We start from the raw sequence: 20,626 nt of genomic DNA on the forward strand, positions 1-20,626 counted from the left end.
TGCAACGGCAGTCACTTTCCATTCCACCAGATTGCTGCCCAGCAGAGTCACTTTGTAGTCGCCTTGCCTGGCTGCGAATATTGGACCCGAAGAGTGAGTCAGGCATGTATTACTTTTCACAAGCACTAACACAGCTGGTGAAGAACAAGCCTGCTGCTTGAGAGAAGATGGACACCTTCCTGTTTCCAGCACCCGACAGTCTGTTTTGTTTGATCCTGAGGGGCTAGGCTAATGGACAACATTGGGAATAATGACTTTTATTGCTTCTGAGAATCATTATGCAAGTGTCTGATGTTCAGCAGTCTTCCTCATCACACCTCACTTTTCGCCTGGGCTTCCCTACGGGGCTCAGTACTGAGTAGCTGTAGCTCAGTGCTCTGTGCACAACACCTGAATGATGAATACATGTGGGAGAGACCTGGAGAGGAAGAGAGCTGGGTTTGAGTCCCGTTCTCTTCTCCTCTAATTTCGTAACCTTAGACCATTTGTGTCACCTCTCCAATTCTTAGTTTCCTCATATGAAAATGCAGAAAGTGACACCTTCTATTATACGGACATTGTGAAGATTAAATAAGATGTCATATATGATCCAGTGACTAAATATCTGACAGCTGTTTATGTATGCCATTTCCTTCTTTGGTGTATTAACTTGTGAACTGACATAGGGTCTGCTAATCAGGCCACAGTTTGATGTCTATTGATTTAAAGTTTTGACAGGCTTGAAGAATTGGTTAGAAAATATTTTAATGGCTATTTTGGGTGATATTTTTGTGTGAAAAGGCACAGGATTTTTGTCTTGAATCACATGATTTGCATCCTCGAAAGATGGCACATTCTTTCTAACATCCTAGGCCTATATGAGATGCTAAGTCTCAGCAGTGTTTGTACGTTACAGCAGGAACGCTCCTCTGTATGCATCTAAGCATTGACCTTGTGAGCTGGGAACCTGAGAGTATAACTTGCTTGTTCCAAGTGTGCATGGTTAGACCTGTTGTTGATTCTGAGAAATAAATTCACTGCACATGGAGGGCACTGAATAAATTTGCTCCTGTTGGCAGACGATAAAGTGATGATGAGAGAGAGTTGGTAACCTTTCTCAATTGATGCTTGATTTTATCCAGAAGTCTCTTTCTCTGTTGTGTGGTGGTGTTTGTGTTCATGAACACTCCTATTAATAAGTATTGAGGCTTGTTTCCATCTCACTGAAAAGCAAACTGCTCCTGTAGCTGGGCTGTGGTCCAAGACTAGAACATTGCAAGCTCCAATTACCCTCCCGGCTCTAAAGGAGGATTGAGCTTAAAGTGGGTTTATTTTGAACCCACTGTATTGAGTTTGTGTGGTATTTGGGGCAAGGAGTCAGATCTATATCTTGGTTTTATAACAGCTCTATCACCTACTAACTGTTTGCTATGAACAAATTAAACTCTCTGAGTTTGTTTCCTCATCTATAAAATGGGTGTACTAGTACTTCCTTGCAGAGTTATTGGGGAGAATAAATGAAATAATATGTGTGAAATGTCCAAGCACGCTTATGGCATATGGTATATTTATTATTGAAATATTTTTGAATGCAATTTAATTTATGAAGTGTTCATATTATGGCTGTGTTTATTTGTAAGACTCTTGCATATATGGCATTCATCTTTCCTGTTTATTAAAGGCATGGCAGCTTGAAAAGAAAGACATGGTCAGCAGGAAAAGCTTAAATACACCGGAGGAACAGAAATAGATTTATGCTGAACTGAAGAGACCACCTGGGGGGGTTTCAGTCATGATCTCTAGCTGTGTTTTCAAATGTATTCTTTGGTGAGTAATGCATACTTTTGTAGCTGGAAACTAGGTACCTGCTAAGGGAAAGAAAAGATCCCCAGTGAACTCCTGTATTCTCTTGAAAAGAAATGTGTTTGCAGTATCCTTTTGGACTGTCAGTTTTGGGATGAAGTTTTAGACAGAAATCCATGTCTAAAGCATTGTTATTTTCTGTATTAATGTTAAATTGGGGGCTAGGAACAGGCAGTGCCTTGTCTTCTGGATTAAAGAGAAATGAAAATACTAACTTTACCTTCAGATTCATTACCAAACTTGAAGTTCACTGTATGTCTTACAAAACAATACAATTCTAATTTGAAAGCGGACACAAGCGAGAACTTGTCTTCTACTATACAAATGGCTAATGCTGACCATTGTTTTGCAACGGAAACTAGTATCAGGGAAGTGAGACACAGTTAATGGAAGCTCCATCTTCTTACTCCGAGGACCCAGAGGGAAGTGTTCACAAATCCTGAGCAAGGCTGGGGACTCAGGTACTGTCTAGATCTTAGTCGTTTCCCTAGGACCAGCAGACCTGCAACATCAGGTATCTCTGAATATAGGAAGAACTTTCAGCTTTTTATCTTTCCTACACTTTCATTCCCTATTGAATCTTAGAGCATCAGGGAACCCATATTAAGGTCTCTGTTCATAATTAGAGACTTCCCACATTCCCCTGATGGCTACTGGACATACAAAAGTTAATGTCAAATATTGCTTAAAAAACCAACATTTATGATTGGCATCTCCATTTACATGTTTAATGACTCATTGCCAGTTGCACATCCTTCCCAACTCTTCATCAAGGTTCCCTGTTACCTACTGGGGTTTGCTTATAGTAGAGCAGTATCAATAAACAGCAATCACGTATAGAGCTTACCATGTCCCAGGAGCTGTGCTCAATAGTTTATAAGCATTTCATCTAATTCCCTGACAACTCTATGAGGTGGAATCATCTCTTTTAGAGAAGTAAAATCTTAGGTTTTAGAGATTATATAATTTGCTCAACAAGATACAAGGGAAGAAGCAGAGCCAGGATTCCAACCCCTATACAAGAGAGAGTTACTCAGCTAGAGCACACCTAGAATAGTTTCCAGTTTCTTTTCACAGCCAGAGCCATTAGGAGGACCTTATATACTTTGGACAGGAAACCTCTGCTTTACTCTGTGATTTTATCTGCTTTATTCCAATCTCCTTAAGTTTGGTAAACTCCTTGAGGGTGCAGGCTGTATTAAACTTTCCTTTTTTCTTTCTTTTCTTCTTTTTTTTTTTTCACTATCATGGTGTGAAGTCCATAAAAAATGGTCAATAAATATTTGGTTATTTATTAATGAATCCCTCCACCCAGGGTCTCTCCTCCTGCCATGTTCCATCAGAGTGGTACTTCTTACACCATTTCTCTCTCCCTTGGTGATTCCCCACTCAGTATGTAGATGCAATGACTAGTACATTCATGTTAAAACATAAAGTAATATGCCAATACAGTGTGTAGAGAGACAGAACATTTCAAATGAACAGACTAAACCAAGACTGGCTGACCCTGACAGTGAGCCCCATGTAAGCTAATGACAGTCACACTTCCCTCATACTCTCCTTACTCTTTGGGGTTTATGTTTCCTTCTCATTTTCACATGTTGTAGTGACATTATTAAGGCTGCAGAAATATTAACATATCCTCTGTTCCTCAGTGTCTTTTGGTTCACTATAGAATTTAGCCTTCCTTCATCAAGGGCAGTGTGACGTGTGGTTAAATTGTTACTCATCTTATTATTATTTTTTAATCTTCTGCAGGAATTAACAACCTTATTTCCTTCAAAGTAAGAACCTCAATTTGAGTATCTTTTTAGTATAAAAAGAGAAATCTTAACTTTGCTGAAAAATAGCACATAGCATGAACTTGCTAGGAATAGCCAAATAACCCTGTGGAAAGTCTCTTGAGGAGTCCCAAAAAGAAGAAAAAAAAAAAGGAAAAAACCAGAAAAAAAAAAAAAAAAAGAAGGAGCTTAATACATTTCTGACATACAAATCCATAAGGGTGTCAACAGTCATCAAGCTGAAAATAGTCAAGTATCCAGTAGGTCTGAAGGTGACTCAGTGTATTATAACTGTCCAATCACCACTCCTGAGATGCTGGTTTATGTCCAAGTACAGAACCTGCTCTAGCTTTCAGTTTGTTTAGGGGTCACCATAATTCAAGACCCAGCTAGCAGGCAGGCATTTTAACATTACAGGGTAATTTCCAAGATTTAGGATGATCCTGAAATTGATAAAGTGCTGCCAAGGTTAGGGTGAATTTAATGGATAAAAGTTTACTGGAAGGGCTTTATTTCCCTTTTTGGAAGCTGCAAAATAAAAGTCACTGATTTTAGACAAACTCTTAACTGAAATTTTGCATTTGCACATGGCAATTACAACCTAAAATAACCACAAAAAAAAATGACACAACAAGTGTTAAATGCCATTCATTTTTAGACTTACTGTTTTTTTTAAAGGAAGCAGCCATGGTTATCATAGCTTTCACTTTGTCACGTCAGTCATTTGTTTGTAATTTGATTGCTTTTTTAAATTCATTGACCCAATCCCCACCATTTTCAATGAAACTGTGAGGGCAGGTACCATCATTTATAATTTTATTATCTCACTATGTGCCCTTACTGTGTGACAGAACTTGGGTTAAATATTGTTATATTATTTAATTCTCACAAATAGTGAGGTAGATACAATTCTTATTTTCATTTTACATGAGCAAACTGAGGCTAAATAAGAGTAACTATTAGTACAGGACTGACATTTTTGCACACAAAATATTTGATTGCATCTATAAGGATTTAGGCACATTAGTCTAAGTTGCACATATTACTTTTGTTTCATTATCTTTAAATTTCTATCATTGCCCAAAATGTTCTTACTTCTTTATCCCAAGATTTAAAAATTAACAGATGTTAATACATTTAAAAATCCCATTCATTTTTAAAAACATAACTGAATACAAAAATATTTTTGAAGAGGATAAAGCTATCAACAGGAATAAAGCAGCCATATTTTTATCTTTATACACTAGCTTTCTCTCTGTCTTAGAAATATTTTATCTAGACAAGTATGCAGTGAGGAAGTGGATTTTAAAAAATGGTAACTGGGGGCTTCCCTGGTGGCGCAGTGGTTAAGAATCTACCTGACAATGCAGGGGACACGGGTTCGAGCCCTGGCCCGGGGAAGATCCCACATGCCGCAGAGCAACTAAGCCTGTGTGACACAACTACTGAAGCCTGTGCACCTAGAGCCTGTGCTCCTCAACAAGAGAAGCCACCGCAATAAGAAGCCCCTGCACTGCAATGAAGAGTAGCCCCTACTTGCTGCAACTAGAGGAAGCCCACATGCAGCAATGAAGACCTGATGCAGCCAAAAATAAATAAATAAAATTAAAATTAAAATTAAAAATAAATTCCTTGGGCTTAAAAGGCTTGCATTGAGTTCAAGAAATTCAACATAATTGGAAAGAAAGGTAAAACCATTAAAAAAAATGGTAATTGGTAACCTGGCAAAATATATTTCAGAGTAACGCTAATCATGTGTGTCAAGATAAAGGAAATTAAGGTGGCTTAAGTTTTCAGTTCTCTTCAGAAAAATCAATTATAAAGCAGTTACGCTGCTGACAGTAAACAATAAATCCCTGGATTTAGTTAATAAAAAAAAGCTTCCACTTTTTGAAGCTTTGTTTTTTCATTCAACAAAAGGAACTCATAACATTGATTCTTTTTGAGAAAGAAGGGGCTATTTACATCAGGTATCTTTAAATCCAGATGTATTCTTGATCTGTCTGCCTGTTTGAATCAGAAATCACTTGCCATCTAGGAAATACATCTTTATAAAGCCACCCAAGGTTTACAATGCTCCTGGCATGGAAACCGAGTAGGACCCTGTGGGGTTCCTGTGTACAAAAGCCATCCCATGTCCCCTGTTTCTTGTTTGTAGGGAACAGACTCCAGCCTCCATGACCTCTCCCGAGTTCCAAAGATTCAACAGTTGCTAATCAGGGAAGACAGAAGCTTGAGCCTGGCACCTTAGACCACTGCCGTCCTGACACTATGACAACAGTTACTAATCAGGGATGCAGAGACAAAGGAGGAACAGCCAAGAAACAATAGTGCAGCCTTGGGGCAGGGTCCTGGTTCCACCTCCAGGGATACACATAACAATATTTTTGAGCTCTTTTCAGAACTAAAGCCCAATAAATGGAAGATGTCATCATTCTTAATTCCAGAGAAGACCACCTGAGGCCAGATTAAAGGAACCAGAGAAGCTCATCAAGAGATTACCCAAGACCAGATTAAAGGAGTTCAGGCTCTGCACACACCCTAATCTTGTCAGCAACCCCACCCTTGAACTATTGCTATAAAACCCCTCACCAAATCCTCCCGGGTTGGGACACACAGTTTATGAGGTTAGGAGCCCATTGTGTCCTCCTTTGCCTGGCAAAGCAATAAAGCTATTCTTTTCTACTTCATCCCAAACTCTGTCTCTGAGATTCGATTTGGCACTGGTGCACAGAGGCCGAGTTTTTGGCATCAGCATTATTTGTGTGCCCTCCTGCCTCAAAATCTAACTAGGGATGGCAGACTGGAGCCCAGCTTGCATCTCACTTGGGGTTCAGAATATCCTGAGTCAAATTCATGTGTGGTTTAAATCTCTTTGATAATGTATAATTACTGAAAGTGTGGTCCTCAATCCTGGCTACATATTGTTATTGCCTAGAGGGTTTTGTAAAATACCGATGCCAGGGTCCACCCCCCAGAGAATCACACTTAAGTATGCTGGAGTGGGGCCAGTGATAACTATTTCATTTCAATCTCAATTAACCTTTATATAGTCACTGAGATGTTCACAGTCTTGTCACTTTCTAGTTTTGGACGATTAGAATCTTGCTGTCATTCTTTCCCTCTTGTTCTCATAAAACCAATGACACAAAGGTTAAAGCCACTGAGAAAGTTTTTCAACAAGTGCAGTTCTGCTCATCACTTTTCAAATGAGCAATTAATAATTCATAACAATTAACTGAGTTATGAGTTTCTCTTTCAATACGTTTCCAAACATGAATAGATTAAATGGTAATTGCTATCAAATTTTATGTTCTATTATTTTATGTGCCCAATAAAAGTTTATCTTTTGGAACTCACTTTGTATTTCCTTTTGATATATTCACAACCAAATGCAATATACTGTATTAAAATATTTATTATTAACCTATCAAATATTAACCACTTTTAAATTATAGGGATGAAAGAAAACAGATAGACTACTTGTTTAAGTTTTCATGATCCTCCTTATTTTAATATGATTTGGATTTGTAGAATACATGCGGGTAAAAACTGATAACATGAGATACTGTATGAGTTCCTGCCCCTTATAAAATTTTTCCAAGGCATATGTATGCCCTTGATTTCCCAGCCACCATTATTCTATGAACAATGAGTGACAAAAACAAACAAAAAAACTTGGACTTTGAAGTCAGCCTCCTAGGTTAAGTCCATGCGTATTATCTCATCCTTTGATTCTCAAACTTTAATGTGCACATGAATCACCTGATATCTTGTTAAAATGCAGATCAGTAAGTCTAGGGTGCGGCCTGGGATTCTGTATTTCTAACAAATTCCCAAGTGGTGCTGATGCTATTGGTTGAAGGATCACACATTTAAGTTGTAAGAATCTAGATGACTGTATACAGGTTACCTAGCCTCTCTGAGCCTCAGTTCATGTATCTGTAAAATGGGGACAACTGCTAATGGGGTTTTATGCAGATTAAACAAGGCAGTATAAATGGCTTGGCACAGTTCCTGGCACATGGCACGCACTTAATAAATAGTGACCATTGTCCTCATTGCAATTAGGAGAGCTAACCTATGACCTAAGTGCTAAACTAGGATATCTCTGAGACGCCAACTCAGATATAAGATTCTAAGGTTATAGGTCAAAGCAGGGGTACCTATGATCAGAAAAGTGAGCTAGAAAAGTGGTACTGGAAGTCAGTCTTCTCAGATTTCAAAAAGAGTGAGGCACTATCAGATTTGACACCTCTCTTGTACTGTCAGCCCTTATTAGAGGGCAGGGATCACATTTTATTTGTCTCTTGGTGCTCAAATTTAGCACAATTCTTGACACATAACTAGTATTGTACTATTTGTTAAGTGAATGATAGTATGCATAAATGAGTGAGTAAATGAGTGAATGAATGACTGCATGAACCCAAAGCCAGCCTAGTTTGCTGGGGAGGAGAATTCAAAAGGTTTAGCAAGGCTCTGTTAAGCAGCCCTTCTATTACCTTCGTTAAAATGAACTTAGTAACCAAAGATGAAATAAAGGGCAGAGTTTTTCTATAGAGTATGGGATGATCTGATCTCATCTGTTGTATATGAAGAACATATTGAACATGATTGATTTAATCATGTCTTATTAGATGTGCCTATCAATAGGTTAAGCATAGTCTCCTCCATCCTAAGACACCAGACAGTCTTTAGTAAAACTGTGACTTCAAATTTCAAGGTCCGATATAACCTGGTAGAATTCATACATTATATCTATATGTCCATAAGTAGTTTAGCATCCTTGTTGCAAAATCAGCAACTTTATTTTCATTTTAAAGAAATAACAGGCAGATGGCAGCTAGACATATCATGGTGATCATTTTGTAAATGTGTAGAAATATCAAATCACTATGCTGTACACCTGGAACTAACATAGTGATATAGGTCAATTAAAAAAATATGTAGACACAGACAGAAAATATATAAAAATACTAATGATGGTTATTTCTGGGGGGTGGGGATTATGGGTGATTGTTAATTTTTACTTTATGCTTTTATGTATTTCTAGTTGTCTGCAATGAACATGTATAGCTTATAAAATTAGAAAGAAAACAATAAATGTCATTAAAAAGAGAAAGAACAGAGGTGTGATATCTCATGAAAGACCTCATAATACATCCAAGTATCTTCCACATGAGTACTAGTAAAAGCTGGATCAACAAAATCATTGAAAATGCAGTGATTGTCATCTCTGTCATTACACCATTAATATATTGCCAAATTATTCGGTAATAAGCCCTCCTGTAAACTCCCAAACTTTGTCTTTTTACACTCAAAATCCATGTGAACAATGTAGTTGTCCATATTATTGATTTTCATGATGAAGCATATAGATTAATGTAAGACTAAGCCCGTAGGGTTAATAACACTAATTAAAAAGAGGTCTAAAGGTGATTCTTAAAAATAATTACATCAATATTTCCTTATTTTTGCAGTGTGTTGTCTTTGAGACATGCTCATTTCCCCCAAAGAGTTGTATAATAGCTTAGAAGAAATAACCACAATACATAATATTAATCCTATACTTTTGCAGAATATGGGAAGGAATATTGTTAAAAATACATCTTAGCAATTGTTTCTCTTTTAAAATATCCAGCGATGTCTGGATGATCTTGACTTTGAAGCATAATGATGAGGTGGGGACTGAGGTTGGACGCAGAGCAGATGAACCATGTGTGGGTCTGAATTTCTGTGTATATGTGCCTGTTCCAGATGAAATCCAACTTTACTGGAATTTACATCAAGGTAATCGATTGCCCTATATTTACACATACCTCTTCTCCACACCTTGCAGCAACAGATAACTGAAGGTTGGCTGTAATTTTTAAAACTAGAAAACTTGACAAAGATGGGATGGAAAGCATGCAGCACTTAAATAGAGATGGGTCATGACATTCCATCCCTGTAGGTAGAGCTACATGATTTAAAATATCCTGGATTCGATAGACTCATTCACGCTCAAAAGAGCATTGGACAGAAAAGGCAGGGGTTCACAGCACTGATGTGCACTTTATTTAGAATAATTACACCTGATATCAAAGTTGATGATAAAAAAATAAATTCTCGATATGTTCTGTATGTATTCTTTTTCCTGTGCCCTTAATGTTGTAGCCAGTGTTATTACTGTGATTCTCCCTTAGCAGAGCTTTTTGCTGATATTCAAGGTGACGGGTTGTTCCTGCAGAATGCAACAGAACGATTCCTCACACCAACATGAGCAATCCTGATTGTATTATGGCCACTCAGACTTCGCTTTCATTAGTTGCTGATTGTACTAAATTGATGCGAAATTGACTTGGCTGGCTTGTAAGCCTTTAAACAGTTGGCACTGACTATGTCTGTGATCTTGCTCTGGAAATTATATGGTCAAAGCCTTCATGTTGCTGAAAATCCTAACATTTTTCTTAAGGTCAATTAGGGCCTGGTAAATATGAATCAGTAAGACCGACTCCCTGTGATACTCATATCAAGATAGAGGACACACTTTAATGAAATGCATGGTTTGGGTTTTTTTTTTTTTTAATGTTCTCTCTTGCTTCCTGCTTCATATTCTCTCCATTTTAAGTAAGAGGTCCTCTGTGTCTTCATTTTTAACTGCTGTGTGAGTTTAAAATAAACCAAACTATGGTCTGCAGGCCAAATCCGTCCTGTCTACTATGGCCTATGAACTAAGAATGGTTTTCAAGGTTTTTAGTGATTGAAACAAAATCAAAAGAAGAAGAAGAATTCATGGCACGTGAAAATTATATGAAATTCAAATTTCAGTGTCGGCAAATAAAGTTTCATTGGAACCCAGACACATTCATTGCAGTGTCATCTATGGCTGATTTGAGGCTACAACAGCAGAATTGAGTAGTTGCAACAGAGACTTTCTGGCCCAGGAAGCCTAAAACACTTACTATCTGGCCTTTCACAAAATAAGTTTGCTGACTCTTGGAATAAATCACCAAAGCCTCTGTCTCCATCTGCAGAGGAAAAATGACAAAATCCTAAAAATGCAATAGCAACTCAATTAGCAATAAATATTCACTGGTTTGCCACTTATCAGGTGTTTGGCTTGGGAGAATTACCCTCTTTAAGTCTCAGTTTTGCTGTCTATAAAATAAGGGAAAAAATGACCTCTCTGGTAGAATGAGATAATGTATACATGTTCCTGACACATAGAAAGTGTACAATAAATAACAATTTTTATTATTTTAAAATAATTATTGTTCCTCAGAAATTGGTGCCTATGGAAACAGGTCAGACCATGCTTGAGACTTCAGGATCACAGAATTTCAGACCAAGAAGGAGCCTTAGAACATCCAAACCATGTCTAGAATTTCACAGGAGGAGCTGCATAGGAAAGGCTGAGGTGGTGGAGCAAACATTCCTTGGACAGGTGGTAACAGTCACACCCAGATCAAGTCACTGTGCTGACTCCTAGAACTTAGTTACAAGGGATCCCCACCCTGGTTTATCTGCGTCTCCTATACCTCAGAATTCGGTTCTGATGGTGGCTGAGGACTGGCCCTTTACTTAAATGAAAACATTTCCCCTACAAGTTTCAGGTGGGTTGGCCCTTTTCCAATTGAGCTGATGTTCATACTTAGACATTTTCTTTATGTAACTTTCGAAGATTTTGAAATTCTCTCTCTTTCACACACACGCACTCACTAGTGTGTAAAGAATGATGGCTCAAGGTGAAACTCCACTTAGACACTGTCTAAAGTAAGGAAAGAACTTCATGTATTGTGTTTCTGCTTGGCCATCGGATCATTTCACTATCAGATAGGCCCAGGTTGCTGCTTTGATTCTGGGCACCTAGTAGATACAACTGTACCTGCATTTCTTCATGAGCTTTGGCCTTTCGCACAACTTTCACTGTTAAACTTGAATGGTTCTACAGTGAGAAATGGTAGAATTTGTGCATACTTGTCATTCTCAAGATTCTCTTCAAATAAAGAGGTGAACATTAGGGTGGGTTGCCAAGGTAATGCGCAAAGTTGCCCAGCTAGGTCAGAACTGAGGTGCCTCTCTAAGCTGAGCACAGGTTAGCAGAGTAGTAGGCAAACCTCAGAACGTCAGGAGGGAGCCTGGAATTGCTGTTAGTATGTCCACTATTTGTATTTGTTCTATGCTGAGCTTCAGCAATTCAAGAGCCTCGGGTTTTGAATGTATTAGGATGTGATCCTGCTGTGAAGGGCATTCTGAAAAACTCACTTTCTTCCACCTGCTCCATCAGCCTTTGCTTCTGTGGTGGTTCCGAGGGAGCCATTAGTGGTGCGAAGCATTAGAGCACTCTCCGCAGCGTAAGTGTAAACCCCAACTCCTCTGCTCATAGCTGGCATTGGGTCCCTGATGTATTAGAGGTCAGTGGATTTTCCGATCAAACCCAAGTTAAAGAATGAAGGGAAAACAGGACCGTCACTGGAAAGTGATGGCTATTAGCATGACTGAGTAGTTTGGCACTGTTCTGCTGAACCAGGAGAAATTTCACAACTGGGAGCAACCCTGGGTTTGCTCTTCTAGCTGCCAAAATGAGCCATTTCCCCCCAGGAGGACAACCCAGCATATCTGTAATACCTACAAATTGCCACTTTCTAGCTTCCTTCTTTCTAATATTTTCATTTCTAAATTACCTCTGGGAGGCTCCTACTGGTTCTATTTAGCGAGCACTTCATTCCCACACTTAGGAGTTGAAAACAGTAACATCAAGTGCCCTTCCAAGTATTTATTTTTCATCACTGTTATGTATGTGGGGCTCAGCAAGGGAAATGAGACTGGTGTTCAAGTTGACAGCAAGGAAATTAAAAACTGGGATTCGGTGATGCCATTCACTTTTACAACAGAGATATAAGAACCACATGAGTGAAATCATGTGTCTAGGATTGCAAATGTTCTGAAGCATCACAGACATCCTTGTTTAAGTGACATGCCACCTGTCAATGGATTCAACATGTGAGGGCAACTGGTAAAATGTGAACTGGACATTTCAGCATAACACAGCAAATGGCAGGAGACTCCGACTAGAGCAATTGAAAAATTACAAGTTAGGTTTAAGGTATTTGCCCAAGGAGGTATAATCTTCATCTCAGAGAAGCAATTGGAAGCATCATCTAAATGATCACAAGTCGTCAGGCTTGTAGAAGTTAATCTCAGACCAAAAAAAAAAAAAAAAAAAAAGAAAGAAAGAAAGAAAGAAAAAGAAATCCCCCTGAACTATGGTAGCAGAAAAGCTATGATGGGAACCAAGTAATCTCTAGGAAAAAGAAGTTATATAAGTCTTAAGTCTGATTCTTGGAAACCAGAACTGAGGACTGAGAACAAGGCTAGTGAGAGTATGAGAGTCTGTCTGTTGGTAAGGAGATTACAGAGGACAGCTGAGCAGCTGAACTGGGGTTCTTAATACAAATTGAGCTGGGTCTCTCACTCTACCTTCCCTTTGCCCCATGGTCTTGGTCCGAAAGTCAGAGCTGGAAAGTTGGGGATGTCCTAGAGATCTTTTCACTTGACTTTTCTTTTAAGCAGAAACTCGCCAAAAAGCATCACTCACAGGAGCCCATTCAACTTCTGTTTGAGCTTTTCCAGAGTCTGGGGATTTATCATAACTCAAGGCATTCTACTGTATATTCTCAAACAGCTGGAGAGAATAATTGTTGGAAAATACAAAGCTGAAAACCCAACTCTCTCTTTTTACCCAGTGGTCCCTATTCTATCTTCCTGAAATAACAAGTCCTTCTGTTATGTAATAGTCCTCTAAAACTGGTTGACAACTGTAACACGTTAAATCATGTGCTTACCAGCCTTTTTAAACTCTCTTTCATATGAAAAACCCTTCGTCAAAGACAGAACCCTCCTATACCACTGCTTCGTTAAAATGTTTTTTTTTCCGATGACTGGACTCTTGCTGTGGGCAGTCCAGGGCATGTGTCAGGGGGACTAAAACTGTTTTGGTCCTTGTTTAGTCTGAAATTGTGTTAGCTTCTTCGCCACTCATGACAAAATGTTGTATGGAATTGAACTTGAATGGAAGCTAAGATTCCCACATATTTGCCAAGTGAACAACTTGTTAACACAGCTCTACACCATTCTACATTTTTGCAGTTTGTTTTTATCACCTTAATTTGTAGCACAGTGCCTAGTATATAGTAGGGACTTAATAAATGTTCACCAAAAGCTCATAAGAAATCCTCATATAGCCATGTTGGTTAGTTTAGAAGTCTCCCAGTTTTCTCTAGGTAGTCTATTGGAAATAGTTTGTGATTTTATTTAAAATATTAACTTGTGTGTTTTTGTGTTTGAAAGAGGGTCTAAGATCTTACGTTTTCCCCCCAAGAATATTTTGTATTCTTCTTAAGGTTTGGGACAGTATCCCTTAAAGGTTTTTAATAGCATTGGTCTCTTATGTGACGTTGTTATCTCTCTACTACCAATAAGTGATACTAGCAGTTCACTGACTGCTTCTTCCACTCTTTTGGGTGAAGAAATTCTCATCAATGCAAGCCAACTATTAGCAGGACACATCTTTTAGCAGATATCTTGATATGTGAATTCACCCATTTTGGAAGATTACAGAGCATTTAGATTTCCTAATTTGGCTTTAGACAATATCTATATCCTCTAAATGGTTGTATCATCTATAATATACACTCACAATACCTTCTATAAGATCTTTGATCTTCACTGAAAAATATTTCACTGTCTCTAATTCACAGTGCAAGTCTATACCTTCTTGACATACATCTCTCCTTTCTAATCATACTATGTATTTCTTTCAAAGTTTTACCCTTGAATATCTTTATTGCAAGCATGCGTTATATTCCATCTCCATAATACCTGCATATTTATCCCTGGAATTAAAAGCTGGTATTCTTGATGATTATTGTGGTGGGTGGAGAAAAATGTCTCCCTAAAGATGTCTATATCCTAATTCCTGGAACCTGTTCCCTTACATGACAAAAGGGATGTGATTAAATTAAGGGCTTTCAGATGGAAAGATTATCTGTGTGTCTCCACTCTAATCACATGGGTCCTTAGAAGTGGAGACTGTGTCCAGGCTGTGGTTAGAGAAAGATGTGGTGATGGAAGAAAGGCACAGAGAAATGGAAAGTTCCTGGCTTTGAAGGTAGAGGACGGGGCCACAAGCCAAGGAATGCAGGTGGCCTCCAGAAGCTGGAAAAGAAAAGGAAACAGGCTCTCCCCCAGAGCCTCCAGCTGGGAATGCAGCCCTGTCGACACTGTGATCTTAGCCCAGTGAGACCCTTATTGACTTCTAAATACAGAACTGTAAGAAAATATATTTGTGTTGTTTTGAGCCACTAAATTTGTGGTAATTGGTGGTGATTTTCTACAGCAGCAGCAGAAAATAAATGTACTTATTATGCAATCACTGGGAAGGGATACACATAAGCCAAGGAATTTTGTTCCCCAAACTTTCTCTTATTTTTCTCCTGAGAATAACTGTTGCCTTTTTTTAACTTTGTGGTTTGCCACAGTGTCTGGTTTTACAGTTTTATAAGGGTGTTTTCACTATTTTCCTCTCAAATTTAATTGAAAAATCTTCTTGATCAGGCCATTGAGCCTCCTACTAAATACATGTTTTCCTGTTCTTGGTAATATATGTACTGATCCCTTCCAAGAACACATATTCTGATACTATAGACCATGGCCCAGCAACTTAATCTCAGCCTTCCTGTTGCTATGTGTGCTTAGTTCTTGATTTCCTACATGCTCTGTTACCTTCCAAATCATAACATTTAGCTACGTCATGAAATATTTTGACTTTAACCCAAATATTCACACTATAAGTTCTTCTGAAAGCACCATTAGTATTCATATAAATTAGGTAAAAATGTGGGGAAATTGCTGGCTTTAATAGACATTGCATGATATTCCAGTGTAGCTTATACATTCACCAGGAAGACAATACATCTCCTCATTAGCCCCACTGGTTCTATGTGTGAGTATTCCTATTTCATTTTCCAAACCAAAAAAATCACATACCTGACCTATGTCTAGTCTTCTTGGTGCCATTAACAAGTGTTCCATTATTTTCCAATACAGGTTAACAAACCATATTTTGTGTGAAGCACGAAACGTTACTTTCTCTTTAGAAGGTTCAGTTTTATTCTCTGGGATGTGGCTCATGCCTCTTCTCAGATTTCAAAGGGGTGCATTAAAAAAAAAATCTCTTTCTCCTCAATCTCATTCTTCTGCGGAGCAACCTCAGTACTAAGTTTGATTCTGCCTGTCCTCTTTGAAATCTTTTAATTTCTGCTTTCTTTCCTGAATTGCGCATTCCATGCTGTCTAAAGTCCACTCATTCTGATGGTTTTCAAGTGTTTCACCTTTTGTCAGAGAGACCAGCTTACATTCATGGTGCACACAATCAGTGGCCCCCTCAGGAGAAAGTTCACTAATGAGCCTGGAGTTCTTGATTTCCCCAGCTGAAGACACACAATTGCTTTTGGGGTCACCTTTGTTTCAATCGCTTGAATTAGTCTTGTCTCTGATCAAGGGATTTTTAGAATCCCCTAGGTCAACAATTTGATACTCAATAGTGGCCATTCTTGCTGCACTTCCTGCACTATCATTGTACAATTAGTTTTAAACATGGATTCTTACCTCGTTCTTTGACAAATCAACTTGTGCTTGGAACTAACTAATAATAATTGAGATCTTACTATGGACCGTGAGCTCCACATTATTTTCCTTGAATCTTCACAAGTACCATATGTGTTAGGTCCTAGTATTATCCTAATTTTTAGATGAAAAACTAGCTTTAGGGAGCCCAAGTAATTTCCTCTAAGTCCTGCAGGTAGTAAGGGGTGGAGATGGGATTCAAACCCGGGTCTGTATGACTCCAGAGCCTAAGTGTGTACTCACTTAGTTCTATTCATAGGATGTAAGCGACAGTGTCAGCAACTGAATCTCTTTCTTTATTTTCTATTCCCAAATCCAAGTCCTTTTGGACTGCAGTGCCACATTGCTCCTCTTGCCAGTCCACTGGGGGACTGGAACCCGGTGTCTGGATCCCTCGGACTCTGTCCTGATACCTACGACATCTCCTCCCTGGCCCTGCTTACCTAAATGTGCACTTAATCCCTGCTCATTGCTGCGAATGCTGCTATCGGCCCTACTTGACCACTGTGTTTCTTCTTGGCCTTGATTTCTTCTTGCCAGGTTAATATCACTGCCACTAATAATGTGGCCAACCCAAGGATGGGTTCAACTCAGGGCAAGCAGAAGAGTGTGTGTGTGTGTGTGTGTGCGTGTGTACATGCGCACATGCGTATGCGTGCACATGTGATGTGGGGAGTGACTGGGGGGGGGAGAGAGAGAGAGATTGATTTGAGAGGCATTTTTGAATGTATTCATCTATATGCAGACAAAGGAATGATATGAAAAATATTTATCAACCTACAAGCACTAACTACTTAGTATGAATCCCTGCTCTAGTACTGGTATCCAGTACCAGCTGGTGCTGAAGGCATACCACTGACAGGTATTACCCTGTTAGTTGCTAGATGTTGGGGGGCACCTAAGAGATCCTAGGGAAGGCACTTAGGGATCTTAAATGGCAATAGCCATTTACCAACTGGCAAAAGGATTTCTATATTTTAACACAGAATATCAGTCCTGTATGGGTGGGTCGAGGAAAGAAAAGATTTCAGAGTGAGATAAAACGACTGTGTGCTCAAAGGTGCATTTGAAATATATGAAATTTATATAGTAAATCCAGTCTCACCCTGTTCCAGTCCTTCCTTTACAGAATAGTCAGAATAATCTTTCTAAAACAGAATTTTATCCTTTCCTCTGCTTGAAACTGTATGGTGGATCCCATATCTCCCCTGTATGATGGTCCTCACACCTATTCTCTGATGAGATAAAACTTCGTAGCTTGGCATTCAAGAAACTACAAGATCTGGTCTCTGGTTGCTTCTTCAAAATTTTCCCTCCTTCCCAACACACACAACACACACCACACACACCCTTTACCCTCTAATCATATCAAAACCATTTGATATTTCTGGAACATAGTGTATTAGCTCATGTACCTTTTTGCCCAAGCAGTTCCATCCTGGAAAGCATCCACCAATACTAGAGTACTCAAATAAATGTCACCTCTCTGGGAAGCCTTACTCCCCATCTGGGCTTCACTAAAATCAGGTACATAGCGCTTGGCTCTGATCACCTTCTAACTGTTAGGTGCTTGTCAGCCTCTCACTCCAGATTGTGAACTTCATGTCCGCATGTCCAATGCAGCTACCTCTCTTCATCCTTTAGCCTCTACTGCAAGCTCAATATCTAATTAATAGTAGGTACTCAAGAAATACTAAAGAGGTTTTTGGAACCAAGGTGGCGGAGTAGAAGGACGTGCTCTCACTCCCTCTTGTGAGAACACCAGAATCACAACTAACTGCTGAACATTCATTGACAGGAAGACACTAGAACTCACCAAAAAAGATACCCCACATCCAAAGACAAAGGAGAAGCCACAATGAGATGGTAGGAGGGGCACAATCACAATAAAATAAAATCCCATAACTGCTGGGTGGGTGACTCACAAACCTTCAGAGTGAAGGTCCTGGGCCCCACGTCAGGCGTCCAAACCTGGGGGTCCGGCAATGGGAGGAGGAATTCCTAGAGAATCAGACATTGAAGCCTAGCGGGATTTGATTGCAGGACTCTGACAGGACTAGGGGAAACAGAGACTCCACTCTTGGCGGGCACACACAAAGTGGTGTGTGCATCGGGACCCAGGGGAAGGAGCAGTGACTCCAGGGGAGACTGAACCAGACTTACCTGCTAGTGTTGGAGAGTTACCTGCAGAGGCAGGGGGCGGCTGTGGCTCACCATGAGGACAAGGACACTGGCAGCAGAAGTTCTGGGAAGTACTCCTTGGCGTGAGCCCTCCCAGAGTCCGCCATTAGCCCCACCAAAGAGCCCAGGTAGGCTCCAGGGCAGGGTAGCCCTAGGCCAAACAGCCAACAGGGAGGGAACCCAGCCGCACCCATCAGCAGTCAAGCGGATTAAAGTTTTACTGGGCTCTGCCCGCAAGAACAACAGTCAGCTCTACCCACCACCAGTCCCTCCCATCAGGAAACTTGCACAAGCCTCTTAGATAGCCTCATCCACCAGAGGGCAGACAGCAGAAGCAGGAAGAACTACAGTCCTGCACCCTGTGGAACAAAAACCACATTCACAGAAAGATAGACAAGATGAAAAGGCAGAGGGCTATGTAACAGATGAAGGAACAAGATAAAACCCCAGAAAAACAACTAAATGAAGTGGAGATAGGCAACCTTCTAGAAAAAGAATTCGGAATAATGGTAGTGAAGATTATCCAGGACCTTGGAAAAAGAATGGAGGCAAAGATTGAGAAGATGCAAGAAATGTTTAACAAAGACCTAGAAGAATTAAAGAACAAACAAACAGAGATGAACAATAAAATAAATGAAATGAAAAATACACTAGAAGGAATCAATAACAGAATAACTGAGGCAGAAGAACGGATAAGTGACCTGGAAGACAGAATGGTGGAATTCACTGCTGAGAAACAGAATAAAGAAAAAAGAATGAAAAGAAATGAAGACAGCCTAAGGGACCTCTGGGACAACATTAAATGCAACAACATTTGCATTATAGGGGTCCCAGAAGGAGAAGAGAGAGAGAAAGGACCCGAGAAAATATTTGAAGAAATTATAGTCGAAAACTTCCCTAACATGGGAAAGAAAATAGCCACCCAAGTCCAGGAAGCGCAGAGAGTCCCAGGAAGGATAAACCCAAGGAGAAACACGCTGAGACACATAGTAATAAAATTGGCAAAAATTAAAGACAAAGAAAAATTATTGAAAGCAGCAAGGGAAAAATGACAAATAACATACAAGGGAACTCCCATAAGGTTAACAGCTGACTTCTCTGCAGAAACTCTACAAGCCAGAAGGGAGTGGCATGACATATTTAAAGTGATGAAAGGGAAGAACCTACAACGAAGATTACTCTACCCAGCAAGGATCTCATTCAGATTCGATGGAGAACTCAAAAGTTTACAGACAAGCAAAAGCTAAGAGAATTCAGCACCAAAAAACCAGCTCTACAACAAATGCTAAAGGAACTTCTCTAAGTGAGAAAAACAAGAGAAGAAAAGGACCTACAAAAACAAACCCAAAACAATTAAGAAAATGGTCATAGGAACATACATATCAATAATTACCTTAAACATGAATGTATTAAATGCTCCAACCTAAAGACACTGGTTTGCTGAATGGATAAAGAAACAAGGCCCATATATATGCTGTCTACAAGAGACCCACTTCAAACCTAGCAAAACATACAGACTGAAAGTGAGGGGATGGAAAAAGATATTCCATGCAAATGGAAATCAAAAGAAAGCTGGAGTAGCAATACTCATATCAGATAAAATAGACTCTAAAATAAAGAATGTTGCAAAAGACAAAGGAGGACACTACATAATGATCAAGGGATCAATCCAAGAAGAAGATATAACAATTATAAATATATATGCACCCAACATAGGAGCACCACAATACATAAGGCAACTGCTAACAGCTATAGAACAGGAAATCGACAGTAACACAACAATAGTGGGGGACTTTAACATCTCACTTACACCAATGGACAGATCATCCAAACAGAAAATAAATAAGGAAACAGATGCTTTAAATGACACAACAGTCCAGATAGATTTAACTGATATTTATAGGACATTCCATCCAACAACAGCAGATTACATTTTCTTATCAAGTGCGCATGGAACATTCTCCAGGATAGATCACATCTTGGGTCACAAATCAAGCCTCAGTAAATTTAAGAAAATTGAAATCATATCAAGCATCTTTTCTGACCACAACACTATGAGATTAGAAATGAATTACAGGGAAAAAAATGTAAAAAACATAAACACATGGAGGCTAAACAATACGTTACTAAATAACCAAGAGATCACTGAAGAA

General features: G+C 39.3%; 2 protein-coding genes across 5 annotated transcripts in view; one reads left to right on the plus strand and one right to left on the minus strand.

Moving 5' to 3' along the window:
• VAV3 (vav guanine nucleotide exchange factor 3) overlaps positions 1–4,573 on the plus strand; it is a 513,627-nt gene extending 509,054 nt beyond the window's left edge. For both annotated transcript variants that reach the window (XM_082383488.1, XM_082383499.1), the window contains one exon: positions 1,661–4,573. In XM_082383488.1, coding sequence (XP_082239614.1) covers positions 1,661–1,729 — 69 coding nt within the window. In that variant the 3' untranslated portion in view covers positions 1,730–4,573. The remainder of the gene's footprint in view (positions 1–1,660) is intronic.
• Positions 1–20,626, minus strand: part of NTNG1 (netrin G1) — a 327,327-nt gene that overhangs the window by 26,580 nt on the left and 280,121 nt on the right. The gene's annotated exons all lie outside the window — the stretch shown is intronic.

Source organism: Balaenoptera borealis (genome assembly GCF_965194805.1).
Source record: "Balaenoptera borealis genome assembly, chromosome: 1".
Lineage (NCBI taxonomy): Eukaryota > Metazoa > Chordata > Mammalia > Artiodactyla > Balaenopteridae > Balaenoptera > Balaenoptera borealis.